Raw genomic sequence first — 25,000 nt, forward strand, 5'->3', positions numbered from 1 at the left:
CCAATCCTTTGCATGTCTCACACACTCACACACACACACTGTAATACAGATTTGTGTGTTCTGCGATAAGCCTATTTACAAGCCTCAAGTGTATCCTTGAGACAGACTGTAACGTGTGTGTGTGTGTGTGTGTGTGTGTGTGTGTGTGTCCGTGTCCTTATTCCTTGTACAGTGGAGATGAAGAGGTACTTAAAGACTATCCAGACCCACTGAAGGTTCTAGAAGGCATTGTCGCCGCTGTACACGTCCATGTTGAGAATGGGTAAGTATATTCACACACACACAAACACATATACACACAAACACACACACACAGTCTTCTCGATTCATCTGTCTTTGTCTTGAAGCGCCCTTGTGAATAGAAGATAAATACTTGTCATTCAAGTGAGAACTCAGACACTGAGGCCAAGCCTTCTAATCAGAGATCACACACATCTCACTCACTCCTCTTCTTCCCCTCTCTCTCTCTTTCTTTCTTTCTTTCTTTCTTTCTCTCTTTCTCTCTCTCTCTCTCTCTCTCTCTCTCTCTCCTTTCTTCTCTCTGGCTGCCTCAGTGGAGGCTTGGTGAGTTCGGACGATGTGTTGGCATGGTTACGGCCATTCTGTGGGGATGACAGCCGCCCAGTGCGTCCACGGATCGAGGTTCTGAAGGTTCTGGAACATTCCTTCAGTCTGAGCGAAGAGGACATCCGGTTGCTGGTGTTCTTCAGGAGCCAAGCTGTGCTCAAGGCCGGCTGGCCAGACAGAGAGGTAACAGACACCCATGATTGCACACGCACACGCACACACACACACTCATAATGACACACTCACACATTTTCTCTTTGTCTCCCTCATTCATACACATACACACTGTCACAGATACACACACACACACACACACACACACACGTTTTCTCTTTGTCGCCCTCATTCATACACGTACAAACACAATGGGCCCTACATTCTACATTCTAAAGCGCATCATCACTCGTCAAAAGTCTATTCAAATTTAGTAGGATGTCCAGTTCACATTGGGAGGGGTTTCGTTATCAAGCGTGGAGCGCATGGCGCAACAAGGTGTTCCTAGATTTCTTAATCAGTCAAATGGGTGTGTTTGGGGCGTAACATCATTTAAACCAATGAGAATGACATCTGTCATTCCCTTTAACGGCGCAACGCGCGATATGTCAAATAAATGCATCAGTATTTTGGCATTCAATGGCGCATTTGAAGGGGGCTGCTTGCGAGACCGTATGGAATAGTCATTCTTAAACCATGCTTTACTAAAACCTAGCATAGCCTTCACGCATTTGCACTCGTCTATTATTTGAACTCATTGGCAAAGTGAAACTAACTTCACCAAGGAGTCAGTCAACGACAAGACAGTTATATGCAGTTACTTTCACTATTGACTGACAATGGGTTACCACCGAAAACATAGGCTGGAAAAAGCAACACTTACCCTAATATTGCTCAAATGACTGAATAAAACAACATTTATCCTGCAGAGGAGTTGCTTATATCTCGTGAAAGTGCGTCTTCAGCTGTGCTCCATACGTGTCTCTCGCCTCTCCCCTAATCACTTTTAACCATCATTACCAATTTGCAAATGATGGTGAATAACTACTCATCATGAGATGTACAGTATTTTGTAATATCTTTATTCTAATTATGTTAATTATTCTAATTCCATTGTAATCGTGCAATTTGTAATGCTTTGCATGGACGTGCGCTGGTGTGCGTTCATGAATGATAGAAGGATGGTGCATGCACCTGCCATTATGACTGTTGATATGCGCTCTTAACTCTTTTCCCCATGGAATGCCTTATAGAACTACCCTTTTAGAACATTCCAAGGCTTCCCATGGAGTATTATTGAATAAAACAATTAAAACTCGCCAGGTGATTACAAATGAATGATACACACCATCAACTTACCTGAAACATAGTCATGTTATATATTTTTAGAAACCTGAGGTTCTGAGCTATCTATTATGACAATGTCCATTTGTTTTAAATACTATATAGGCAAGTTCTCACCATTGGAACATTTAAAATTCTCTAAACTAGTGTTTATTTTTTTTAAATGAAACATAATCTCCATTTAATATATACATGTTATGAACTTTGTACACACATAAAAATATTCCAATATGTTGGCCAAGTTATTGAGACAATGAAAATATCACCAGGTATGGTATAGAACAGTTTTAGTCTATTTTAACTTGTAATTAATTGGGGGGGGGGGGGCATTCTAAACTCGCCAGGTGATAAACTTGATGTTACACTCCATGGACCTTAGAAAAACCCAGTCATGTTATATATCTTTGGAAACTATGGACTATGGACTTATGGACTATCTGAAAATAATTATGTAAGTATGTAATGGTAAGTATGGTATTGAGACCCTGTACCTGTACACATGGAAATTGCAGCTATGGTCTTCTCATGATCAGGTAAGTAATGGGAAATATGGCAATGAACTATTTCACACCTGTTTTACCAATCTTGTAGTCTGTTGTAGTCAAGATTCCCCAAGTGGTAAGTAATAAATGTGGTACAAAACAGTTTCAAGCCTATTTGACCTGTTTTGTGTTGTAGTTTCAGTCTTTCAGTTATCAATCTTATATGAAATAAAACCAGATTTGACAGTGTTTGGTTGTTTCAATTAATATCTGTTTTTACTGAAACAAAATCAGATAATATGATAAACAGATATCATAAATAGATAAAGATAAATATGTATCATGAACAACACATTTACCACCTGATTAGGTGTGGCAATAATATAAAAACAGATATAATATCAATAGATTAAGATAAATATATTATGAACAACACCTTTACCACATTAGGTCATTAGGTGTGGCAATAATATAAAAACAGATATAATATAAATATATAAAGCTAAGTATATATCACATGAACAACACCTTTACCACCTCATTAGGTGTGGCAATAATATATAAACAGATATAATATAAATAGATAAAAATATCAGATGAACACCTTTACCACCTCATTAGGCGTAACAATAATATAAAAACAGATATAATATTAATAGATAAAGATATCAGATGTACAACAAGTTTACCAACTAATTAGGCATAACAATAATATAAACAGATATTATATAGATACATACATAATATATACATACATATCAGATGAACAACACCTTTAGTTCATTCCTCAGGTTGGTGCACCTGGAGGAAACTGTCCCTGAACAATTTTTACACCTACGGTGCTTGCCGGGAAGTCGCTCGAAGGTGTGAGTCGTCTTGTGCCTTTTTGGATCAATTTCAACACCCCTTTCTCTGATGGTAGATCGCTTCCTACTGGTGAAGCCATTGATCAAACCCTTACCAAGCTCCAAGATGAAATCTTTCTGGGTGTATCGCGTCTTCCTCCCCACTCGTCTTGTAGAGGCCATCCTGTACAAAATCCACGCATTCACTCGGCAGACGTCCACCACAAACCATAAGATATACTTCCAGTACTTCTTACTGGGACGAGAGGCAGCGTATTTTTTTCTTAGCTGATCGTGCACATCCACGCCAATCATGTGCTGATTGTATCGAGTGATAGCTTGTGGTTGTGGCACGACTAGCTTTTCCGTCTCAACCTGCCGATGACAGGTCACCATCTGACCAGGATGTGGGAGACAGGTGTGAGCTACGACAACCACATTGTTGTCATTCCATGCTGTGACAGTGATGCCGGCCTTCTGGAAAAAAATACTGTCACTTTGTTTCAGTAGAAGCTTTTTCAGGCTTCTTTTTTGCTTTATTTCTGTGGGGGCACCTTTTCTATTGGACATTAGCGTTCCACAGGCATAAATGTTATCTGCTAGCAGACTCTGCAAGACGGGAATGTTTGTGAAAAAGCGGTCGAAATAAACGCAGTGATTGTGGCCAGTCAAATCCCTGGTCATATCATGCACGACCCTGTATCCCAAACCATGGATCCGTTGAAGAGGTGTCTGGTCCCGTTTCCCTGAATAAAGCTTGAAGTCTGAAATGTAAGATGTGTTGCCGTCACACCGGGCCCAGAACTTGATTTCAAACTTTTCTGGTTTGTTAGGCATGTACATTACAAGCTCTGTTGTCTTTGAACCCTTTCATAGCCTCATCAAAAGAAAAAAGTAATCCAAGGGTGTAGCGTTTCCTACATTGAATGTCCTTGGCAACTTCGGTCCCGAATCCATAGTAAATTGATTGATTGTTTGGTCCCTTATAACACGACTCCAGACTACATCTCCCGTTTCTCTCATCTCGTCAGTGACATTTTCGTGGCCATCACTTTCGCTGTCAGACCCATCAGACTCGTTATCAAGAAAATTCTCAATATAAAAGGCTGCATCTTCCGGATTCCTGAACACTCGCGCCGCCATCGTCAAAATGTCAACATTCGCAGGTCACTCTGACAGCTGACGCGCTCGTCTTTTTTCCCCTCAGAAGCTAGAACTTAGATCGTCAAACTTCGGAAAACCCCGCGAATATGTATCTCTCACTCCTATTGGTTAGCCTTGTGTTGCTAGGTTTCGGCTCTTCCGATCAGATTATTTGTTACAAAGGCAAACACGGTACTTGCTCTAGTCATCGTCAAAACACGTCTTTATTGATAAGACAGACTCGTCAAAACTCGTCATAAAGGATTTGTGGGGGGTAGTCATGACGTCTTTATAGGGGAAAGAGTTAAAATAGCATATGAACAACTCGCCATTGACTTCTGACCAGGTTTAGGTGGTGTATGATAGCGATTTTTAGACAACGCACCAGGCCCCTCCCTAGGTTGTTAATTGCCACACCCCTGGTCGCAATGTTTAAAAAATAAACGTGCAAAATACCGAATTAAGCTTTTGCGCGGGTGAATAACGAGCTTTACGCCATGCGCTGCAGCCCAAAATACAGCCCATTGTCTCACAGATACATTATTTATTTGTAACAAAAGTGATCCAAATGTGTCCAGAGGTGAATACAACTTTAACACTCACAGGTACAGACCTAGACACAGCCTAGTTAGCGCTTCTGTGTCCATATGGAGGTTAGACACAACCTAGTATAAGTATAAGTATATGTACTCTTTTGATCCCGTGAGGGAAATTTGGTCTCTGCATTTATCCCAATCCGTGAATTAGTGAAACACACTCAGCACACAGTGAACACACCGCGGGGTGAAGCACACACTAATCCCGACCAGAGCCCGTCTACGGAGAGCCTTGCCACTCTGTATTAAGTCCCATTGTACCGAATTTTGGATGCAGTTCCACCAGAGTTCCACTGGGGGTGATCGCCATGAGTGCAGAATGAATGGGAGTCAATGGAGCTAGACGGCTAAATTTGTCTCTTTCACCTGATTGTCGTTGACAAATCTCAGATTTGATTGTAGTTTGTATAACTTCAACATGGGTTATAGGTCAAAAGTTGAATGAACGAGTACTTATGTCCTTTTGATTTCTTACAGGTTGGGTCGTTGTTGCACATAACACGCTAGCATTGTGCTAATGAATGACGTCATTGACACATTTGAAAGGCTTTTTAGAACAATTAAGTGACTTTAAAAAATATAATACTCAACCAAGTGTATTTTCTTTCCCTCCCCTTTCGAATACAATACTCAAATTACTTCAAAAAAAATTATATCCCGAGAAAAGTGGATTTTGAGGGGTACAGCTCCATAGACCTCCATGCATTCTGCACTCGTGGACGAGCGCCATCATGTGGAACCACAGAAGGAACTGCAACCAGTTCAGAAACCGTAAGTTTTCCGAGAGTGGGAGTTCTCCCCTTATTAGACATTCTCTGTCCCGACGCAGTGAGCTGCCTGCTTAAGCGGAGCTCGGGGAGCAGTGAGGGGTTAGGTGCCTTGCTCAAGGGCACTTCAGCCGTGGCTGCTGGTCGGGGTTCGAACCGGCAACCCGGTTACAAGTCCGAAGCGCTAACCAGTAGGCCACGGCTGCCCACCTAGTTAGTGCTCCTCTGTCCGTATGTAGGTTAGACACAACATAGTTAGCGCTTCTCTGTCCATATGTTCACACACACAGACACACACATATAGTGAAACAGACATACGCACACATGGACACACACATGTTCACACACACAGACACACACACATAGTGACACAGACATGGACACACAAATGTTCACACACATACACACAGACACACACACACACACACACATAGTGACACAGACATACGCACACATGGACACACACATGTTCACATACATACACCAGCTGAAATCCTTCCCTATGAATCTTTACTGACAGACACCCTTTTCATATATAGATTATCTTGCTCAAAGGATGTGTCTGTTTGGTATGGTCCACTTTGATGTGTGTGTGTGTGTGTGTGTGTGTGTGTGTGTGTGTGTGTGTGTGTGTGTGTGTGTGTGTGTGTGTGTGTGTGTGTGTGTGTGTGTGTGTGTGTGTGTGTGTGTGTCACATTTTGTGTTTGGATTAGCATTGTATATTATCTTTCTGCTCTGTGGTACTCTATGAAGCACCAGGGAGCTGCATGTGTGTGCAGGCGTGTGTGTGTGTGTGTTTGTGCTTCTGCATGAGTATATTCCACTGTTTGAGCGTGTGTGTGTTTCTCTGTGTGTGTGTGTGTGTGCCCTCGAAGGAATTGCGTGTTTGTTTGGTTGTCTGGCCTTTTCATGTTCTACGTTGGTATCTGTGCTGCCTCTTTGTGCTGCAACTGGAGCGAGAAGCCCTGTTCCTGGAGGACTCTCTCTCTCTCTCTCTCTCTCTCTCTCTCTCTCTCTCTCTCTCTCTCTCTCTCTCTCTCTTTCTTTCTTTCTTTCTTTCTTTCTTTCTTTCTTTCTTTCTTTCTCTCTCTCTCTCTCTCTCTCTCTCTCTCTGTTTGTATTTCTGTCTTTTTTTCTGTCTGTGTTTCTGTACGTGTTTCTTTCTTGCTGTATTTTAGTGTTTTTTATATTGTTTTATTTTATTTATGTCTTGTATTTTCTTTCCTTCTTTGTTTCTGTTGTTGTGTGTGTTCTTATTCCATTGCTTTTGCTCTTCTATACCTCATGTATCCATTTATTATTTATTTATTATTCTGCTTCTTTCTCTCTTTCTCTCCCTCCCTCACCCTCCTGCTCTCCCTTCTTCACTCTCTTTCTCACACTCTCTCTCACACGCTTTCTCTCACTCTATCTCTCTTTCTCTTTCTCGCTCACTGTCTCTCTCTCTCTCTCTCTCTCTCTCTCTCTCTCTCTCTCTCACTCTCTTTTATATATAGTAAATGTATGTCGGAGGGGAATAGACTCTGAATGGAATAAAAAAATGTGTTTTGAAGATGGAGAGAGAGAGAGAGAGAGAGAGTGTGTCTGTGAGTGTGTGTGTGGGGGGGGGGGGGGGGGTAGGTGGGTGTGTGTGGGCTGTGAAAATGGGTGTCTCTGTGTGTGTGTGTCCGTGTACGTGTGTGTGTGTGTGTGTGTCCGTCCGTGTACGTGTGTATGTGTGTGTGTGTTTAAATATTAACCATGGGCCACTTAGATGAAGACATAACCCAGACAGCTGGTCCCTGGAGTGTAAACGGATGGATAGATGGATGGAGAGAGATGTTAAGAGTGTGTGTCATTTAGGAAGAGCCAGCTCTACTGGGTCTGTGTGTGTGTGTGTGTGTGTCTTGCATTCTGAGTAGAGATCTCTTTCCCTTTGGGGATCAAAACTCAGACAGTCTGACAGTGGAAAATGTGTGATGTGTGTCCGGGTGTGTTTCTCATACCAGTGCAATTGTGTGCGTACGTGCGTGTGTGTGTGCATATCTGAGGGACCACTGCCTTTGCAAACTCACTACAGCTCAACATGCATCTCAGCAATTCCTTTCAAATGGAACCCACAAAATGGAACCCAAAAAATGGAACCCGTCTGAAAGAGGGCATTCACTGCAGATGAGCTTCAAAGTCATCAGCAGTGTCATCACCTGCATTAGAACCACCAGTAGTGACATCATCAGTAGTGTCATCATCAGTAGAGTCATCACCAGTAGTCTCTTCACCAGTAGTCTCCTCACCTGTAGTGTCATCACCAGTAGTCTCCTCACCAGTAGTGTCATCACCAGTAGTGTCATCACCAGTAGTGTCATCACCAGTAGTGTCATCAACTGTAGTGTCATCAACTGCATTAGATCACTGATTTGGTTCCTTCTATATTATTTATTAGAAATGCACAGTAAGGCCCCAGCCGTGGCGCAACTGGCTGGGGCACCTGCACCGTACGCCGGCGACCCGGGTTCGATTCCCGCCCCGTGGTCCTTTCCGGATCCCACCCTGACTCTCCCACTCACTTCCTGTCAATCTCCACTGTCCTATCCAATTAAAGGCATAAAAAGCCCAAAAAAATATAAAAAAAAAAAAAAAAAAGAAATGCACAGTAATCACACTCTGTAATCAGTTGTAGTCCTTCCAAAAACCTAAAGGTGGTGCTTTTCCCTGAGGTGTCCAACGGGCATCTAATTACTCTCTGACATGTGATGCTCCTCTTCCTCACTATCCTACTGGCATCTATTCATCCTCTCTCATGTGATGCTCCTCTCCTCCTCCTCCTCCTCTTTCTCATCCTCTTCCTCCTCCTCTTCTTCCTCCTCCCCCTCTTCCTCCTCCTCCCCCTCTTCCTCCTCCTCATATTCCTCCTCCTATTCCTCCTCTTTCTCATCATCTTCCTCCTCCTTCTCCTCATTCTCCTCCTCCTCTTCCTCCTCCTCTTCCTGTGGTTCTCTGGCCTCCCTGTGCCAACGCAACTTAATTAATCACTGAATTAATCAAAGTACTGCATTCCTAATGATGTACAAGTAACGATCATGTCCTCCTCATCTTCCTCCTCATCTTCCTCTCCCCTCCATGCCTCTCTGTTCATCTACTGGCGCTCAGTCCTGATGGCTGTTTATTAATCACTTCATTAATCAAAAGTCCTGTTTAGCTATTGATTAGTAGCTTCTCTCACTGAGGGCTGGGTGTACCAAGAAAGCGCTAATACAGAACAAATCATAGTTTTTCTATGCGCAGAAAGCATGCTGCGCCTTGCCATATTGCGTGGAATTTACTAAGCTGTCACTTCATTACGGCAGTGGTCACCGCCCCTACAGCACAATTTGTGTGCCCACAGCGGATTCAACCACAGGCGCATTCCAATAGAGTTAAACGATGGTGACATTAAAAAGGATCAAAGGTTTAGCGATCATAAATGATAATAAGATGTCAACAAGCAGCGACATACAGAGTGGTCTTGTAGTTCTGCTTGCTCTAGCTATTTACTGCACATAGACTATGACAGGCTTGATACCCTAGTCTAGCAAATAGGGAAGTGGGTGACGTGAAGGGGAAAACAGGACAGTAGAAAGGCAAGCAAATAGAAAGGCAAGCAAAAGTTAAGGTTGCTTTTGACATCTGGTGCTCTGATGCTGATTCTGTTGTCTCTGAAAGTTTCTGTAATTGGCGCAAAATAACCGCAGTTTGGATTACTTTTAAAAGGCAGAAGCTTTTCACCGCAAAACCGATGTGCGCTGTTTTCATACATATGGCAGAATACCTAATGAATTGCTAATGAATCGCTATTAACACTTCTCCCATGTGCCTGCGTGATACTCCCACTTTGCCCTCACCCTCCCATACGCATCAGTATGCATAATATGTATTTAATATGTAATATATGCATCCATATGCACTTTGATCCACGTGCGGTCAGTTTTGTACATACCATGCCGTGTTTTAAGATCAGTTTTGTACATACCATGCCATGTTTTAAGATTAGTTTTGTACATACCATGCCATGTTTTAAGATCAGTTTTGTACATACAATGTCATGCTTTAAGAGTTTTGTACATACCATGCCATGTTTTAAGATCAGTTTTGTACATACCATGCCATGTTTTAAGATCAGTTTTGTACATACGATGTCATGTTTTAAGAGTTTTGTATATACCAGGCCATGTTTAAGGTGCAAAAAGCGTCACTATACGTGCATGTGTGTAGAGAAATATAGACACACTCATGCACCCACACACAGACTGCTTTACACATACAGTTCAGTAGCATCCATCTATCCACACATGCATACACACGTACAAAATGTGTGTGTGTGTGTTTTTGTCACTATAGTTTTCATTGTGTTGCTTGTCGACCACACAAGGGTGCTACATGTTACACACACACACACACACACACACACACACACACACACGTCAGCCAGTGTTCAGCCCTAACTGACATGAACTTCCTGTCACCTGTGGCTCCAACCCGCTCAGACTCACCTGATTGCTTCATGTCTTTGCCCTTGTGTTTGAAGTGTGTGTGTGTGTCAGTGGATTACATTGATTGAGAGCATAGCTGGTGTTTGTCGTTGACATTTCTGCTTTGCAGCTTGTTCATGCCTAATTGGCTTCACTCCCTCTTCCAGATGGTGGGGTGAGCCATTTGTTAGCCTCTCTCACTCTCTCTCTGTGTGTGTGTGTGTGTGTCTGTCTGTCTATTTCTGTGTATGCATGATTGTGTGTGTGTGTGTGTCTGTCTATCTATCTGTTTATTTCTGCGTATGCATGATTGTGTGTGTGTGTGTGTGTGTGTGTGTGTGTGTGTGTGTCTGTCTATCTATCTGTTTATTTCTGCGTATGCATGATTGTGTGTGTGTGGGTGTGGGTGTGTGTGTGTGGGTGACAGATCGGACTCCTGCTGATGTGGGTTCTGACGGCTCACTTTGTAGACGCTCGCTCAGGCTGGACGAGGTCAAACACCCAGAGGGCCGAGAGAGGAGCGAGAACAACAACACACAACCAAGAGCTGCTTAGATCAGATCCTCTGGCATACTGAGTGATCTGAGTGATTCAGCTCTCTCTCCTCATCTCACTTCCTCTCTCTCTCTCTCTCTCTCTCTCTCTCTCTCTCTCTCTCTCTCTCTCTCTCTTTCTTTCTTTCTTTCTTTCTTTCTTTCTTTTTTTTTCTTTCCCTCTTTGTCTCCCTCTCCTTCTCTCTCTCTCCCTCTCTCTCTCTCTCTCCCTCTCTCTCTCTCTCCCTCTCTCTCTCTTTGTCAGTGCCTCTTATCCTCTCACACTCACTCTCATGCACACACACGCACACACACACACACCCTCTCTCCATAACGAGTTTATTATGTTAGACTCACAAGCATTCTAAGGGCCCTATCGTGCACTCAAGCACAATTGACTTTGTATACTGCCGTTTGTGTCTTTCCTATTTTGCATTGAGCTCATATTGGCATTTTCCCTCCACAGGCACACTAAGAGGAGGCTTGTTCCGGCGCAAACGTTCCCTGTTGATATTTTGTCGTTTCAGAAAACAATTCCGCCACAGACCAGGAAAATCCTGGTCTAAAGTCAGGGGCACAAATTCAGACATCTCCATGCACACACAGAAACATTCAAAGCCTTGATAATTGTCCATTTCCCGGTTTGGTTTGTGCATTTGTCACCTAAAAAGTAGCCTATATAGTACAACATCTAGATGCAAGATCTTTACAACAAGAACGCCTAATTACTGTACGACCTATTAATTTGGACAACTTTATACAGCCCTATAAAGGCTGAAGTTACCTTTAGTTTTGTTCCAATTTACCGTTGTGTATGGTTTTAAAAATCGTGTGCACTTTAAAATCAGCCTAAGCATTATTCCAGCTGCGCTAACGTTTTGACAAGCACCAAAATTTTGCCTACCTTGTTGTTGCCTATCTGAAATAACTTCAAGGGTTGCTTTGTTCCCTCCATCCTTTCGTTGTTTTCAAAAAACTTTTTATATCGATAATGGCCTTGAAGTCTCGAGTAAGTGAATTTCTGCAAACCATACATAATTACAAGGAAAAATATTACCACACGAGGGAAATCATTGTGGTGTCCAAAAAAATAGGCATAAAGCTTGCGTACACATTTCCACAAATCATGGATATGTTGATGACATAAATTAGGAAATATTAGAGGACTTAAGGAGACATGATGTTGAACTGCATGCCGATGCCATTTAAATCAAACGCCCCAGCAGCAGCACGGGAGAGGAGAGTTATCTGACCGAAGAGCTGCATCGTCTGCCATCATAATAGCAATCCGCTATGGAACAAGCGCACCTGTTTTTAAAGGGAATGTGAGATGATGCTCTGATTGGTTTATTGACCGTTACGCTCAAACCACACCCATGAGTAATGTAGCTACTTCAGACCACCCCATTTTAGATTTGCGTCGGGCGCAACAGTCATTTACCCCGCCGGTAAAATAGCAACAGCGCTCAAGATCTGCCCACAAAGCTACTTGTGCTTTGCGTTTGATACTTGTGTTTCAGATCGTTAAGATAGCGTCCTTAATGTGTATGTTGAATGTGCGATTTTTATGAGTGAGCGCATGCATATATTTGTCTGTGCATACTGTATAGGATTGTGTGTATGCCTGTTTAAAATTGTGTGTGTTTGTTGGATTGAGAGGAAGTGACAGTATGCATGTGTACCTATATTCAATTTAGTTCAATAGCTATACCTAGAATGTCTGTGTGATCAAGAGAGGGTATATGTGTGTAGTTCTGTTTGTATGAGAGGTAGTGTGTGTGTGTGTGTGTGTGTGTGTGTGTGTGTGTGTGTGTGTGTGTGTGTGTGTGTGTGTGTGAGTGTGAGTGTGTGTCTGAGTCAGGAAATAAGTGTTAATAATTTTGTATGCGTGGTCACTTTGATATCCACAGGGGGTGGCGTGTGTAGTTCACTTGCCAAAGTGTAAGTGTGTGTGGATGTGTGTTAGTCTGTCTAAGTGTGATGTTGCTCTCCTCAAGATTTAGAGTCAAATTACTCAAAGTAATATCTTTTTACAGTGTAAGGAAAAATTGATTTGAATCGGAAGTCCAGTCTTAGAGTCAGCAATATGTCAGCATAGGTTTCAAATCTCTAAACCGGCACAAATTTCAGGAGACATCTGGCAACCCATGATAAGGCATCCCACAATGCAATGCAGGCATCAGACTCTATGTCACTGGGACAGCATTTTCCTCAAAAGAATGTTTGAACTTCACTAGTAAATAACCTCAGGAGTGTGTATGTGTGCAGGTGTGTGTGTCTCTCTGTGTGTGTGTGTGTTTGTGTGTGTCTGTGTCTCTGGGTGTGATATAATTGCCTAGTCAGGTAAGAGACATTTATTTTCCTCTTGATAACTTGATAAATTGGGAACTGCAGTGATATCACTAACTTTCCTTAGTTCAATGTAATCCAGATATTTTTGATCACTAACTTGTAAAATAGGGATGCTGCCAAAAGCCAAAACAGTTTCCATATGCATGTGTGTATGTACAGCAAATGTTTACATCTGCACACACTGGCACAATAAAGCAACAGCTCGGGTGAATTCAAAAGCTGTGATGTTGTGGGACAGATGTGTATGTCATGTTGTGGGACATATGTGTTAACATGTTAGTGTCCATTTTAGGCGTCATTATGACTCCACCTTCACCTAAAGAAGCGTAACATGGCATGTGCACTGCAAACAGGCCACGTGGGTTTAAACAGCACTCTGGCTGCTGCAGGACTCTTGTCTTGAGTATTAAACAGCACTCCGGCTGCTGCAGGACTCTTGTCTTGAGTATTAAACAGCACTCTGGCTGCTGCAGGACTCTTGTCTTGAGTATTAAACAGCACTCTGGCTGCTGCAGGACTCTTGTCTTGAGTATTAAACGGCACTCTGGCTGCTGAAGGAGTCTTGAGTATTAAACGGCACTCTGGCTGCTGCAGGACTCTTGAGTATTGTTAAGTGCTGGATATTTATTTCTCTGCAGTATGGTTGATATCAAATCAAAGTGTACTTGTGTTTCCTGATTGTCTGTTGGCGGTTCCATTTTTACATTCAATTATGGCCATGATGGAATGACACCGCTCAGCTGCGGGTGCCGCCGTTGGCAGTTTGAGGGTGTTGACATGTTCCTGATCAGCAGCTCGTGTGACTCATTAAGCACATGGGATGTCCACTGAAGAGGGACCGCATGCGGTTCATGTTTGGTGGACTGATCAAGTCTCTGTGCAAGTTGTGTATGTGCTCATAAGTTTACATACCCTGTACATACACATGCCAAAGTTGACTAAAAAGAGGAATAAAAAATGATCTTTTGGAAAAGAAAAAGCATATTTTTATTCCTGCGTGTGTGTGTGTGTTGTGACTGTCCCATTGTCTCTTCCGTAATCTTGTCTGTGTGTGTTGTTTTTTTGTGTGTTTGTTTTGTGTTTGTATGTGTGTTTGTTTTGTGTCTGTATGTGTGTTTGTTTTGTCTCTGTGTGTGTGTTTGTTTTGTGTCTGTATGTGTGTTTGTTTTGTCTCTGTGTGTGTGTTTGTTTTGTGTTTGTATGTGTGTTTGTTTTGTGTCTGTATGTGTGTTTGTTTTGTCTGTGTCTGTGTGTTTGTTTTGTCTGTGTGTGTGTGTTTATTTTGTCTGTGTATGTGTGTTTGTTTTGTCTCTGTGTGTGTGTTTGTTTTGTGTCTGTGTGTGTGTTTGTTTTGTGTCTGTGTGTGTGTTTGTTTTGTGTCTGTGTGTTTGTTTTGTGTCTGTGTGTGTGTGTGTGTTTGTCTGCTTGCTTGTGTTAGAGATGATTCACTGTATGAAATAAAGAGAAAGTGAAAGTGACATGCACATTGTCAGATCTCTCTCTCACACACATACACACACAGAACTCTGAAAGTTGTAGCTCTAAAGCGTTCCACATACAGTACTCGCCACTCCCGACCGGTAGCGCGACAATGTGACGTCAAGGGAGCGCCGTAACCATTTATACTCGCGTGTTGTGGTCGCGACACTAATTTGCAATATTCTCCTGAACAGAGGTGTCGCTGTTGTGAAAAGACTAACGCTAACTATGTTACAGTACACAGTAAAAGAAGCTGCAGTAAGAAACATTAGTAGCTAGCCTCTGTGATGTTACTTCATATTTTGGTTGCTGCTATTCACAACTACCATCATCATTATCATCTAGTTTCCAAGGTGTGTGCACAGATAGACAGATGGATATATATGGAGATTTTTTTTCGGGGGGGGGGGGGGGGGATTGGACAGTGTTTATACCGGATCTGTGTTTGCATATTTAATACGTTTCATACACGTGTTTCAACACTGCATTTCGGTTGTTGCTTTTACCTTACCATTACCTTACGCATGCCAGTTACTGTATGTATCCAACAGCTGCCTGCCTGCAGCCTACTTCTAACAAGTTCAGTGTATCAACAACACTCAATAACAGTTTATGTGATGTGTTAATCAATTAAATTCCCAACAATTTCACAACAGCTAGTTCTGGAGTAGGCCATTCAACTAGCCCGCTTGCTTAAGACGAGACTCAAGGCTGCGCAGTTGGCACCCGCTTCCTTATTTGGGTTTTGGGTTGCCAGGTTTTAGCCTATGACAAAACAGTTGAAATTGAAACTAAGTGATCGTGTATGTGTAGGGTGTATTTCATACACAACCTGGCAACCTGAATGGATCAATGATTTTAAAATGAAGTTTGATGGCCATGCAAATTACGGGAGTTTTCCGGGAGAAATAACAAAACGGGAGGCTGCTGGGAGATGACCTTGAAATACGGGAGAAACCCGGGAAAAATGGGAGTGTTGACAGGTATGTATGTATATAGATAGATACTTTAGTCATCCCGAGGGAAATTTTAATAATTTAAACAGTTTAGTTAGCTGGCTAGCTAGCTAGCAGCTGGCTGAGTTTGTGTAATTTCCTGAAGTGGAAAGAGATTTTGTTCAGGCCTTAGTAGATATCCTTTGTTTGAAAATAAATAGTTTTTATTCTTTCCTCTTAATTCCATGTGTTGCAACTCTCGCTGGTAACTTTGTTAACTTATCCAGCAAACTATTAAAAATTCACGACTGTAACAAATCACTGCAACTCTCGATTGCCCTCGAACTAGTCCATCTTCCGGTTTCCGGTTTGTCGCGCTCAGCTGAAAAAAATAGAGTGGTGCGCTACCGTGTGCTACCCGGCCAAAACTCGGTCGGGTGCGTCGAGTATGTAGAAGCCTTAAAGGAATTATCCGGAGTAAAATGCACTTTAGATCGATTTCCGGATGATTGGGGGTACATACGTTGAGTTGACATCAAAATTATGTCATTCGGATGTGTTTTGAGAAAGTTCGATTGTACCGTTTTCAGTCACAACTCGTAGCCTGGAAGTGAGCGGGGCATTTCAATTGTGCCGCTACAAAACGCTATTTTTATACCTCTTCTACAGTTCCAAACAACATAACACTTACGTGGTAGTGAGTAGAGGGTCCCTAAAGCCAAACCGAAGTATCCCGATGTCTTTATGTGGTCGAATAGAGAGTCCAGAATGAATTTCACCTTTCCGGAAATGTTGCCATCTTTGCCGCCACCTTGAGGGGAAAGTCTGTTGGAGTCTTATTGCTGTGTAACACGCTCTGGAAATTCACAATTTCATCGCCGTTTTAAAAAAAAAAAAAACATAGTCCAGTCCATACAACGAAAGAAATACTGGACTATGTTTTTTTTTTTTTTTTTTAAAACGGTGACGAAATTGTGAATTTCCAGAGCGTGTTACAACACACTCAGCAATAAGACACCTACGGACTTTCCCCTCAAGGTGGCGGCAAAGATGGCAACATTTCCGTAAAGGTACTGGCTTGATGAAATTCATTCTGGACTCTCTATTCGACCACTTCGGTTTGGCTTTAGGGACCCTCTACTCACTACCACGTAAGTGTTATGTTGTTTGGAACTGTAGAAGAGGTACAAAAATAGCGTTTTGTAGAGGCGCAATTGAAATGCCCCGCTCACTTTCAGGCTACGAGTTGTGACTGAAAACGGTACAATCGAACTTTCTCAAAACACATCCGAATGACATAATTTTGATGTCAACTCAACGTATGTACCCCCAATCATCCGGAAATCGATCTAAAGTGCATTTTACTCCGGATAATTCCTTTAAGTGTCAGCCAGAGTTAAGAGAAGTGCAGGTTAAGGCTGAGCTGAACTAGTTTGTTTACATCAAGCTGAAGAGGTTTCTGTGTACCTCAGACACTTCTGATGTTCGGAGAAGAACATGAACTATAACTGTCTCTGTGTGTGTGTGTGTGTGTGTGTTTGTTTGCTTCTATGTGAAATGCAATAGAATGCTTTTAAGCAGCCCTACTTGTCATATCAACTCTATTAGTGCACAGCTATGGCACTCTTTGTCACACACACACACATACACACACATAATTTTGTAAACAGGATAAACACACACAGCCCCAGTCATACTGTGTCAGGCTCATGTAATCCTGTAATATTTATAAATGTCTCACTCTTCTTGTGATTATTTTCGCTTGTCCTCTCTTCTCCTCTCCTCACCTTTCTCTATCGTTCATCCTCTCTTCCCTTCGTCCCTCTCCATCCATCATGCCACCTCCTCTCCTCCTATTTTAATCTAACCTTGTCTCTTATTCTCCCCATTGCTCCCCCTCTCTTCTCTTTTTCCTCTCCTCTTCTCACCTATCTTCTTATCATCTCTCCTCTATCCCTCCCTCACGCCACTTATCTCTCTATCCCTCCCTCCACTCATCTCTCCTCTATCCCTCACTCCACTCATCTCTCCTCTATCCCTCACTCCTCTCTCCTCTCCTCCACTCCTCTCTCATCTCTCCTCTATCCCTCCCTCACGCCACTTATCTCTCTATCCCTCCCTCCACTCATCTCTCCTCTATCCCTCACTCCACTCATCTCTCCTCTATCCCTCACTCCTCTCTCCTCTCCTCCACTCCTCTCTCATCTCTCCTCTATCCCTCCCTCACGCCACTTATCTCTCTATCCCTCCCTCCACTCATCTCTCCTCTATCCCTCACTCCACTCATCTCTCCTCTATCCCTCTCTCCTCTCCTCCACTCCTCTCTCATCTCTCCTCTATCCCTCACTCCACTCATCTCTCCTCTATCCCTCACTCCACTCATCTCTCATCTCTCCTCTATCCCTCACTCCACTCATCTCTCCTCTATCCCTCACTCCACTCCTCTCCTCTCCTCCACTCCTCTCTCATCTCTCCTCTATCCCTCACTCCACTCCTCTATCCCTCCCTCACTCTACTCATCTCCACTCTCCTTCTTCATTCTCTCTTTTCACTGATTCTCTCATGTTATCCTCTGATGTTTGGCCTCCTCTGCCCATTCCAATCTCTCTTCTCCTCTCCTCTCCTCTTCTCTCCATGCATCCCTCTCTCCACTCATCTTTCTCTCTGTTTCTCTGCTCCTCTGTTCTTCTCTCCTGCTCTCCCCAATCCCGTTTGTTTAGTTTGTTGCTGAGTCACAGTGAAAATGGAAGCTGGGTGCCTGGTAGTAAAGTGTGTGTGTGTGTGTGTGTGTGTGTGTGTGTGTGTGTGTGTGTGTGTGTGTGTGTGTGTGTGTGTGTGTGTGTGTGCGCGCGTGCGTGCGCATGTCTCTGTGTGTGTTCTTGTGCACGGCTGCTTTTTTGACAATATTTCAACATTTCTGCAGCATGTTGAGCCATAGTGTGTTGTCCTCTATTGAAAAAAGAGGGTGTTCACCTAACATGGCTATTAATTATTCACTAATTATTAATCAATTACTCATCAATTATTCACCCCCAACTCCATACTTCTGCAATGCCTACTAATAGGAAATATTCAAATGTTAGCTTCTTAGCATCACAGCCCAACTCGCGTGTGTGTGTGTGTGTGGGCGTGTGTGCATAGCCTATTCATACAAAAATACATACATACACACACACACACACACACTTACACACATACAAACTACTGTACACCACATTTTCACTGTGATATTGATTGTGTAGGCTGAAACTCCACACAGGTACATCAGTCTCTCTGATTGGCTACCAGTTAGAACCTCCTTAATGCATGCTTTATGTGATTGGTACTTACTTGAAATTCTCCTCCTCTGCCTGTCTGCTCAGTCTGGTGGGAGAATCACAGACCGTATTTAAGTTGCTGCTGTCACGCACACACATGCACACACACACCCACACACGCTTATATTCATACGAGAGAAGCACACATATAGTACATGCACATTTGAGGCAGTAAAGTCAGACAGACAATCCACCCACAAGTAGCCCACGCTCTAGCACACAGAAAGTCCCTCACACATGCGCACACACACACACGCGCATATGCACACACACACACACGCACACACACGCGCATACACACACACACGCGCGCGCATACACACACACACACCCACACCCATAGTCGGTTTTTAATATTTGATGAGCTGGAGGTGATTGGTATTCTAGCAGCTGTAAGTCAGAGAGGTAGCAGAGTAGGCCGAGGGGGCTTTCCTACTGGCGCAGTGTGTGTGCGTGCGTGTGTGTGTGTGTGTGTGTTCTTGCACACACTGAACAGCTCGCAGGAGGCAGCAGACATTTTAACTGCCTGTGGCATCCACACACACTTCACACACACACACTTCACACACTACAGCACACTACTACCACAGAGAGAAGACGCAAAACATTTTTTTTCAAATTTACAATTCCTTTCTGAAGGTCGTCTAAGGCCGCCTCCCTCCCTCCCTCCCTCCACGTCTATCTCTCTCTCTCTCTTTCTCTTTCCCTCCCTTTCTCTCTCCTTCTCGTCATCTCTCTCTCTCTGTACTGCTGAACATTCTGCACATGTAGATTTGAAGAGGAGGATGAGAGGTTGTGGACGCACAGTGTGGTCAGGTAGCAGACACGTTTAACTCAGGTGGTCAGGCTGTTGACCAATAAGAGACAGACTCAGTGTCGTGGTAACAGACATCACTTATTTTCAGGCTCTTTTCACAGCTTTTCCAATTTCTTCTCTCAGCTTGATATTGTGCATCATAAATGTGTGTGTGTGTAAATGTTTTGGAGTGTGAATTTAAAACAGTGGCAAGAAAAACACTTTGTGGTTTATGTGTCTGTTTATCTTTAGTTTATGTGTCTAGACCGTGTGTGTGTGTGTGTGTGTGTGTGTGTGTGTGTGTGTGTGTGTGTGTGTGTGTGTGTGTGTGTGTGTGTGTGTGTGTGTGTGTGTGTGTGTGTGTGTGTGTGTGTCCCAGTGTGTTTGGGAAGTTGTGGTCTTTAACTCTGGCTGGAACATTCTAATTTCTGAGCTCATTTCTAAACTCCTGCTGGGCCAGGTTTCTCAAACAAACAGAGGGCATTGTTAGAGCAGACAGGTGTAATATAAGAGATGTCCCGCGTGTGTGTGTTAATGTGCATCCTCTGGTCACCAGCCGTGTCTAATGGAGTGATGTCCTAGTCCTGGTCTTTAATGTTCTCTTCTGTTTGATTTCCTCCCTTACTCTCACTGTCACACACACACACGCCCACACTCACACACACACACACACACACACACACACACACACACACACACACACACACACACACACGCCCACACACACACACACACACACTTACAGTGGGTAGTAGTTAATAATGGACAATGCAGATTACATTATTTATTTCTGATTAATTGCGTCTTTTGCAACATCTGCTTGTTAGGCTGGGCTACTGTCAATGTCCTTGTACAGGTAAATGTTCAACAATTGCTGGTGTACAGGCTATAATCAATTAGCTAAATCATTTGTCCAGCTGTTTAAACATTTTTTCGTGCTACATTCACGTGCGTTCCTTCTGTAATTAATTATAGGCCTACTAGATGCTCTTCACACTAAAAACAGTGGCAGTATAGCCTATAGCCTAACATATTTTTTTGGAATCAATTCGTGGTGTGATTGACATCAGACTAGTCATTAGCTAGTTAGTTGTGCACTGTTTCCCACTCAGTAGTAGGGTAACAAACAGCCTACTTCGATGAATTCAATTTTTTTGCCAATATTTTTGTCGCCCTCCCAGAATTCTGAATATCTTTGCTCGCACACTGTAGGAACTGTAACATGATTAATGACACATTACACCCAACTCTGCTCAGCTACGACTAGAGAAAGAATCTCCCGTGTGTAAGTTCACTCCAAGTTGGCCTACCCCATAAACAGACTGACTCTCTGTCTCTCTCGTGCGTGCGCGCGCTCTAAGCAGCCTACGTTTCAAATTATGGTAGCCTAAGGTAACGTTCAAGTTAGATCTGCTGCATGAAGGAGAGTGAGAGGAAATCCTTGTCCTGCTTTTATATATGATAAATAGGTCCATCTCTTCTCACAGTTCCAATGCATGATCCGAATAATGGTTTCATTTGTAATGTTCATTCATTTGTTCGTCAACTTTGCAAAACATATTCAGGGCTGAAGCCCCGGCAAAATCGGCTGGTGACGCCCCAGATAAGATATTTACTTGACAGTATTGACATAAGAGTGACATGACACTGTCATGACACATGAACCCTAACCCTAACTTGTTATGACAAAAACCAAATGACCCTTAATGACAGAAGCGTCATGTCATAAACGTTTATGACTTGTTTATGACACAATTATGACAGTGTCATGTCACTCTTATGTCAATACTGTCAAGTAAAGTGTAACCTATTATCATATATGTTTGGTGATGGCTCAACTGTCTCCTATTGTTCTACTGACTTGGAAACTGGATGCGTCATGGAAGCAGTAAGTCAAGTTGCATCAAAAATAGTAGTGGCAGAACTCCCAAGAGCCACCTGGTGGTTGTTTGGGTCAACTGCAGTTTGTGCCATTTCTGCCGAGAAAATGGGGTGCGTGATTCATGCAGGTACCCGTCCAAACTTAACTGATACCCACTGTACTTCCTCCCTTCTCCTGACTTTTCTCCACCCACTCTGTCACTCACTCAGCCCCCACCAAAAGCAAGTCACACACTCCATAACTTTGTATTTACGAATATTCAGTCAGAAACTGACTGTATTGAGAAATTGAGCGTCCGTGTGCCTCTGACTTCACCTGCTAATACTCTGCATAGCATGGGCTGAACTTGAAACTCTGATCGTGATGTAAACGCTGTCGATCAAAAACAGTTCCTCCACAAGCGATTTAGCCGAGTTGAGCACTTTACCCAACCATATTTATATAGAACAACAGTCTTGTGTAAGCACAATTTGTTTTTATTTTATTTACTTATTTACTATTTCTCTCTTTATTTAGTGACATTTTCAAGGTGACAGAGCTTCCCTGGTAGTGTTAGAGCAGCTGCCTCTGGTCTCCATCTATCTTCCTCCTTTATGATTCATCCCACTTATCTCACACACACACACACACACACACACTTATCCTACAACCTCCTGGGTCTGTTCCTCCTGCTCTTTCACCTACGCTCACTATCTCTCTCTCTCTCTCTCTCTCTCTCTCTCTCTCTCTCTCTCTCTCTCTCTCTCTCTCTCTCACACACACGCACACACACACACACGCACACACACACAGCAGTATGAAAGCACACATTCATTTACACTTTTCACTGTTCTATAATCTTTTCGCTTTCTCTCATTTTCTTCCTCTTTCTCTCTCTTTCCTTGCCAACCTCCTCTGACACACCCCCACACCCTCATGAATATTCAGCAGACACTCTCTCCCCCGCCTACCCTCATGCATAATTAATCAGAGATGAGGAAGTGACTGGTCTCGACACAAATGTCTTTAATATTAAAATATTGATTTCCGCTTTGACTGTCGTGTGTGTGTGTGTGTGTTAAGCAAGCCAGTGTACTGGCTTACTGCTGGGGAATACCCTTGTGGCCTCTTAACACACTCAAACACACACGCCTGTCATGAAGGATTCAGATTTATTTGTTTACACACACAGTATGTACCTGTACAACACACACACACACACACACAGAGAGAGAGAGAGAGAGAGCAGAGCATTTCTGCCACATGCCTACACTACTGTATACACTGCAGATTATTCACTGTAATGTCAATGTGGGAAATCTCAAGTGGAAGCTGTGTGAGTGTGTGTGTGTGTGAGGTTGTGTGTGTGTGTGTGTGTGTGTGTGTGTGTGTGTGTGTGTGTGTGTGTGTGTGTGTGTGTGTGTGTGAGAGTGTGTGAGAGAGTATGAGTGTGTGTGAGTGTTTGTGTGTGTGTGTGTGTGTATTTTCATGGCCATGTATGTAGTCGTCTATGTGACAGACAGTAAGAGGAAAAGTTGTTCCTCACCTACACAAAGTCAGACGACAACATGACATCAACACACCCTCATACACTAATGTCCGCAAACGTACATGCACTGATTTATGAAAAGTGCATGCATACACACACACACACACACACACACACACACACACACACACACACACACACACACACACACACACACACACACGTGCACGTACATACACACACACATATGTGCGCACACACACACACACACACACACACACACACATACTGGGGATGTGGTGCAGTGAGGAATCAGTGCTATGAATATTAATGATCTCTGTCTGAGCTTAGACACCAGACATGACATCTCTCTCTCTTTCTCTCCCTCTCTCTTACACACTCTTTTTTCTCCTCCTCTCTCCCTCCCTCCTTCTCCCTCTCACTTCATTCCACTCCCTCTTCCTCTGGCTCCTTTCCTACACGCTCTCCTCCCTCTCTCCTTCTCTCTCATATGTCTTTGGCATAATATCTCTCAATTCAATTCAATTTCAATTCAAATATGCTTTATTGGCACGACAAATCATATGATGCATTGCCAAAGCGTTCACAGGAATAATAATAATTACAAAAAAGTAAACAAACAAACATACAGTACTAACATTACAAACATTTACGCTTCATCAATACACTGTGTGTGTGTGTGTGTGTGTGTGTGGGCGCGTTGCTCAGTGGTCACTCCTCTTTCTGTCACAGTTGTGTATGTAGTGCACAATCTTCCTCTTCTAATAAATATCTAATTTTCTTGTGATCTTCGATCTTAAAGAATTTTGGATATATAGATTGAAATTTTGGATAGAAGTTGGAGCGTATTTCTTTGTAGTTTGGGCAGCTAGTGAGGAAGTGTAATTCTGACTCAATTTCTTTTTTGTCACAGGTCTGCCTGCGTCTGCCTGTTTCTATTGCCAGGCTGTGCTTGCTAAGCCTGTATCTAGACATTTTTTTTTCTCTCAAGTTGGTGTCTTACAATTGTCAAGTATTTTGCTAATTGGTATTCTCTGTTAAGAGTCAAATAAATAAACTGTAGTTTATTTAGTTTTTCTGTTGTTTTCGTCCAGTATGCGAGATATTTTTCTGTCTGGGTGTTTTCTTTTTGGGTGTTGATAATAGGGGGGCCAGTGCCCTGAGGCTGATTAGTGATGTTAGTTTGGTTAGTTGTTTCTTGCTGGAGCCTATGGACCATTTCAAGTGATAGGATGTGGGGTCGCTTGTTTTTAAATGTTGCCAGAATGTAATGGCTCTCTTTTCGATTTTTAGAAGAAGGGGGAACTGGCCGAGTTCTGCCCTGCATGCATTAGTTGGTTTGTTTCTGAATTCTTAGAATGTTCCTGCAGAATTCTGCATGCAGGGTTTCAATTGGGTTTTTGTCCCATTTTTCAAAATCGGGATTTGTTAGGGGACCCCACACTTCACTGCCATATAGAGCAATGGGCTGAATAACCGATTAGTTTGAGCCGAATTCTGATTGGTATTTCGATTTTAATAGATTTTTTTATGGCATAGAAAGCCCTTCGTGCTTTTTCTTTCAACTCGCTCACGGCTAAACTGAAGTTTCCGTTAGAATTTATTTTTAATCCAAGGTAACTATAATTTGTGACATGTTCTATTTTTATTTTCTCTCTCTCTCTCTCTCTCTCTCTCTCTCTCTCTCTCTCTCTCTCTCTCTCTCTCTCTCTCTCTCTCTCTCTCTCCATCACACAATAAATGTAAGTCATGCCCCTAATATGTTAGCAATCCAGAGTCACCAGGTGTGCTCCAGTAGTTTGTGTGTTTATTTCTCTATGTATTGTTTATTTATTTGTTTATTTGTGTCTATGTATCGTTTATTTATGTGTTTATTTGTCTGTGTATTGTTTATTTATTTGTTTATTTATTTGTCATCTGAGGTTCAGCTCGGGGCATCAGAGAGGGCTGTTTTTACACTGCGTGACTCTGGGAGCACGCCGTCAGCATGGG

General features: G+C 42.8%; 1 protein-coding gene across 1 annotated transcript in view; it reads left to right on the top strand.

Moving 5' to 3' along the window:
- The window catches only part of nbas (NBAS subunit of NRZ tethering complex), a 233,879-nt gene that overhangs the window by 159,471 nt on the left and 49,408 nt on the right, over positions 1-25,000 (top strand). The window contains exons 47-48 of the mRNA XM_076271806.1: positions 173-262; positions 555-750. Coding sequence (XP_076127921.1) covers positions 173-262; positions 555-750 — 286 coding nt within the window. The remainder of the gene's footprint in view (positions 1-172; positions 263-554; positions 751-25,000) is intronic.

This window comes from Alosa pseudoharengus, unplaced genomic scaffold, assembly GCF_046254945.1.
Source record: "Alosa pseudoharengus isolate Yale_2024_CS ecotype anadromous, Long Island Sound unplaced genomic scaffold, YU_APseudo_1.1 YU_APseudo_1.1_scf_7, whole genome shotgun sequence".
Lineage (NCBI taxonomy): Eukaryota > Metazoa > Chordata > Actinopteri > Clupeiformes > Clupeidae > Alosa > Alosa pseudoharengus.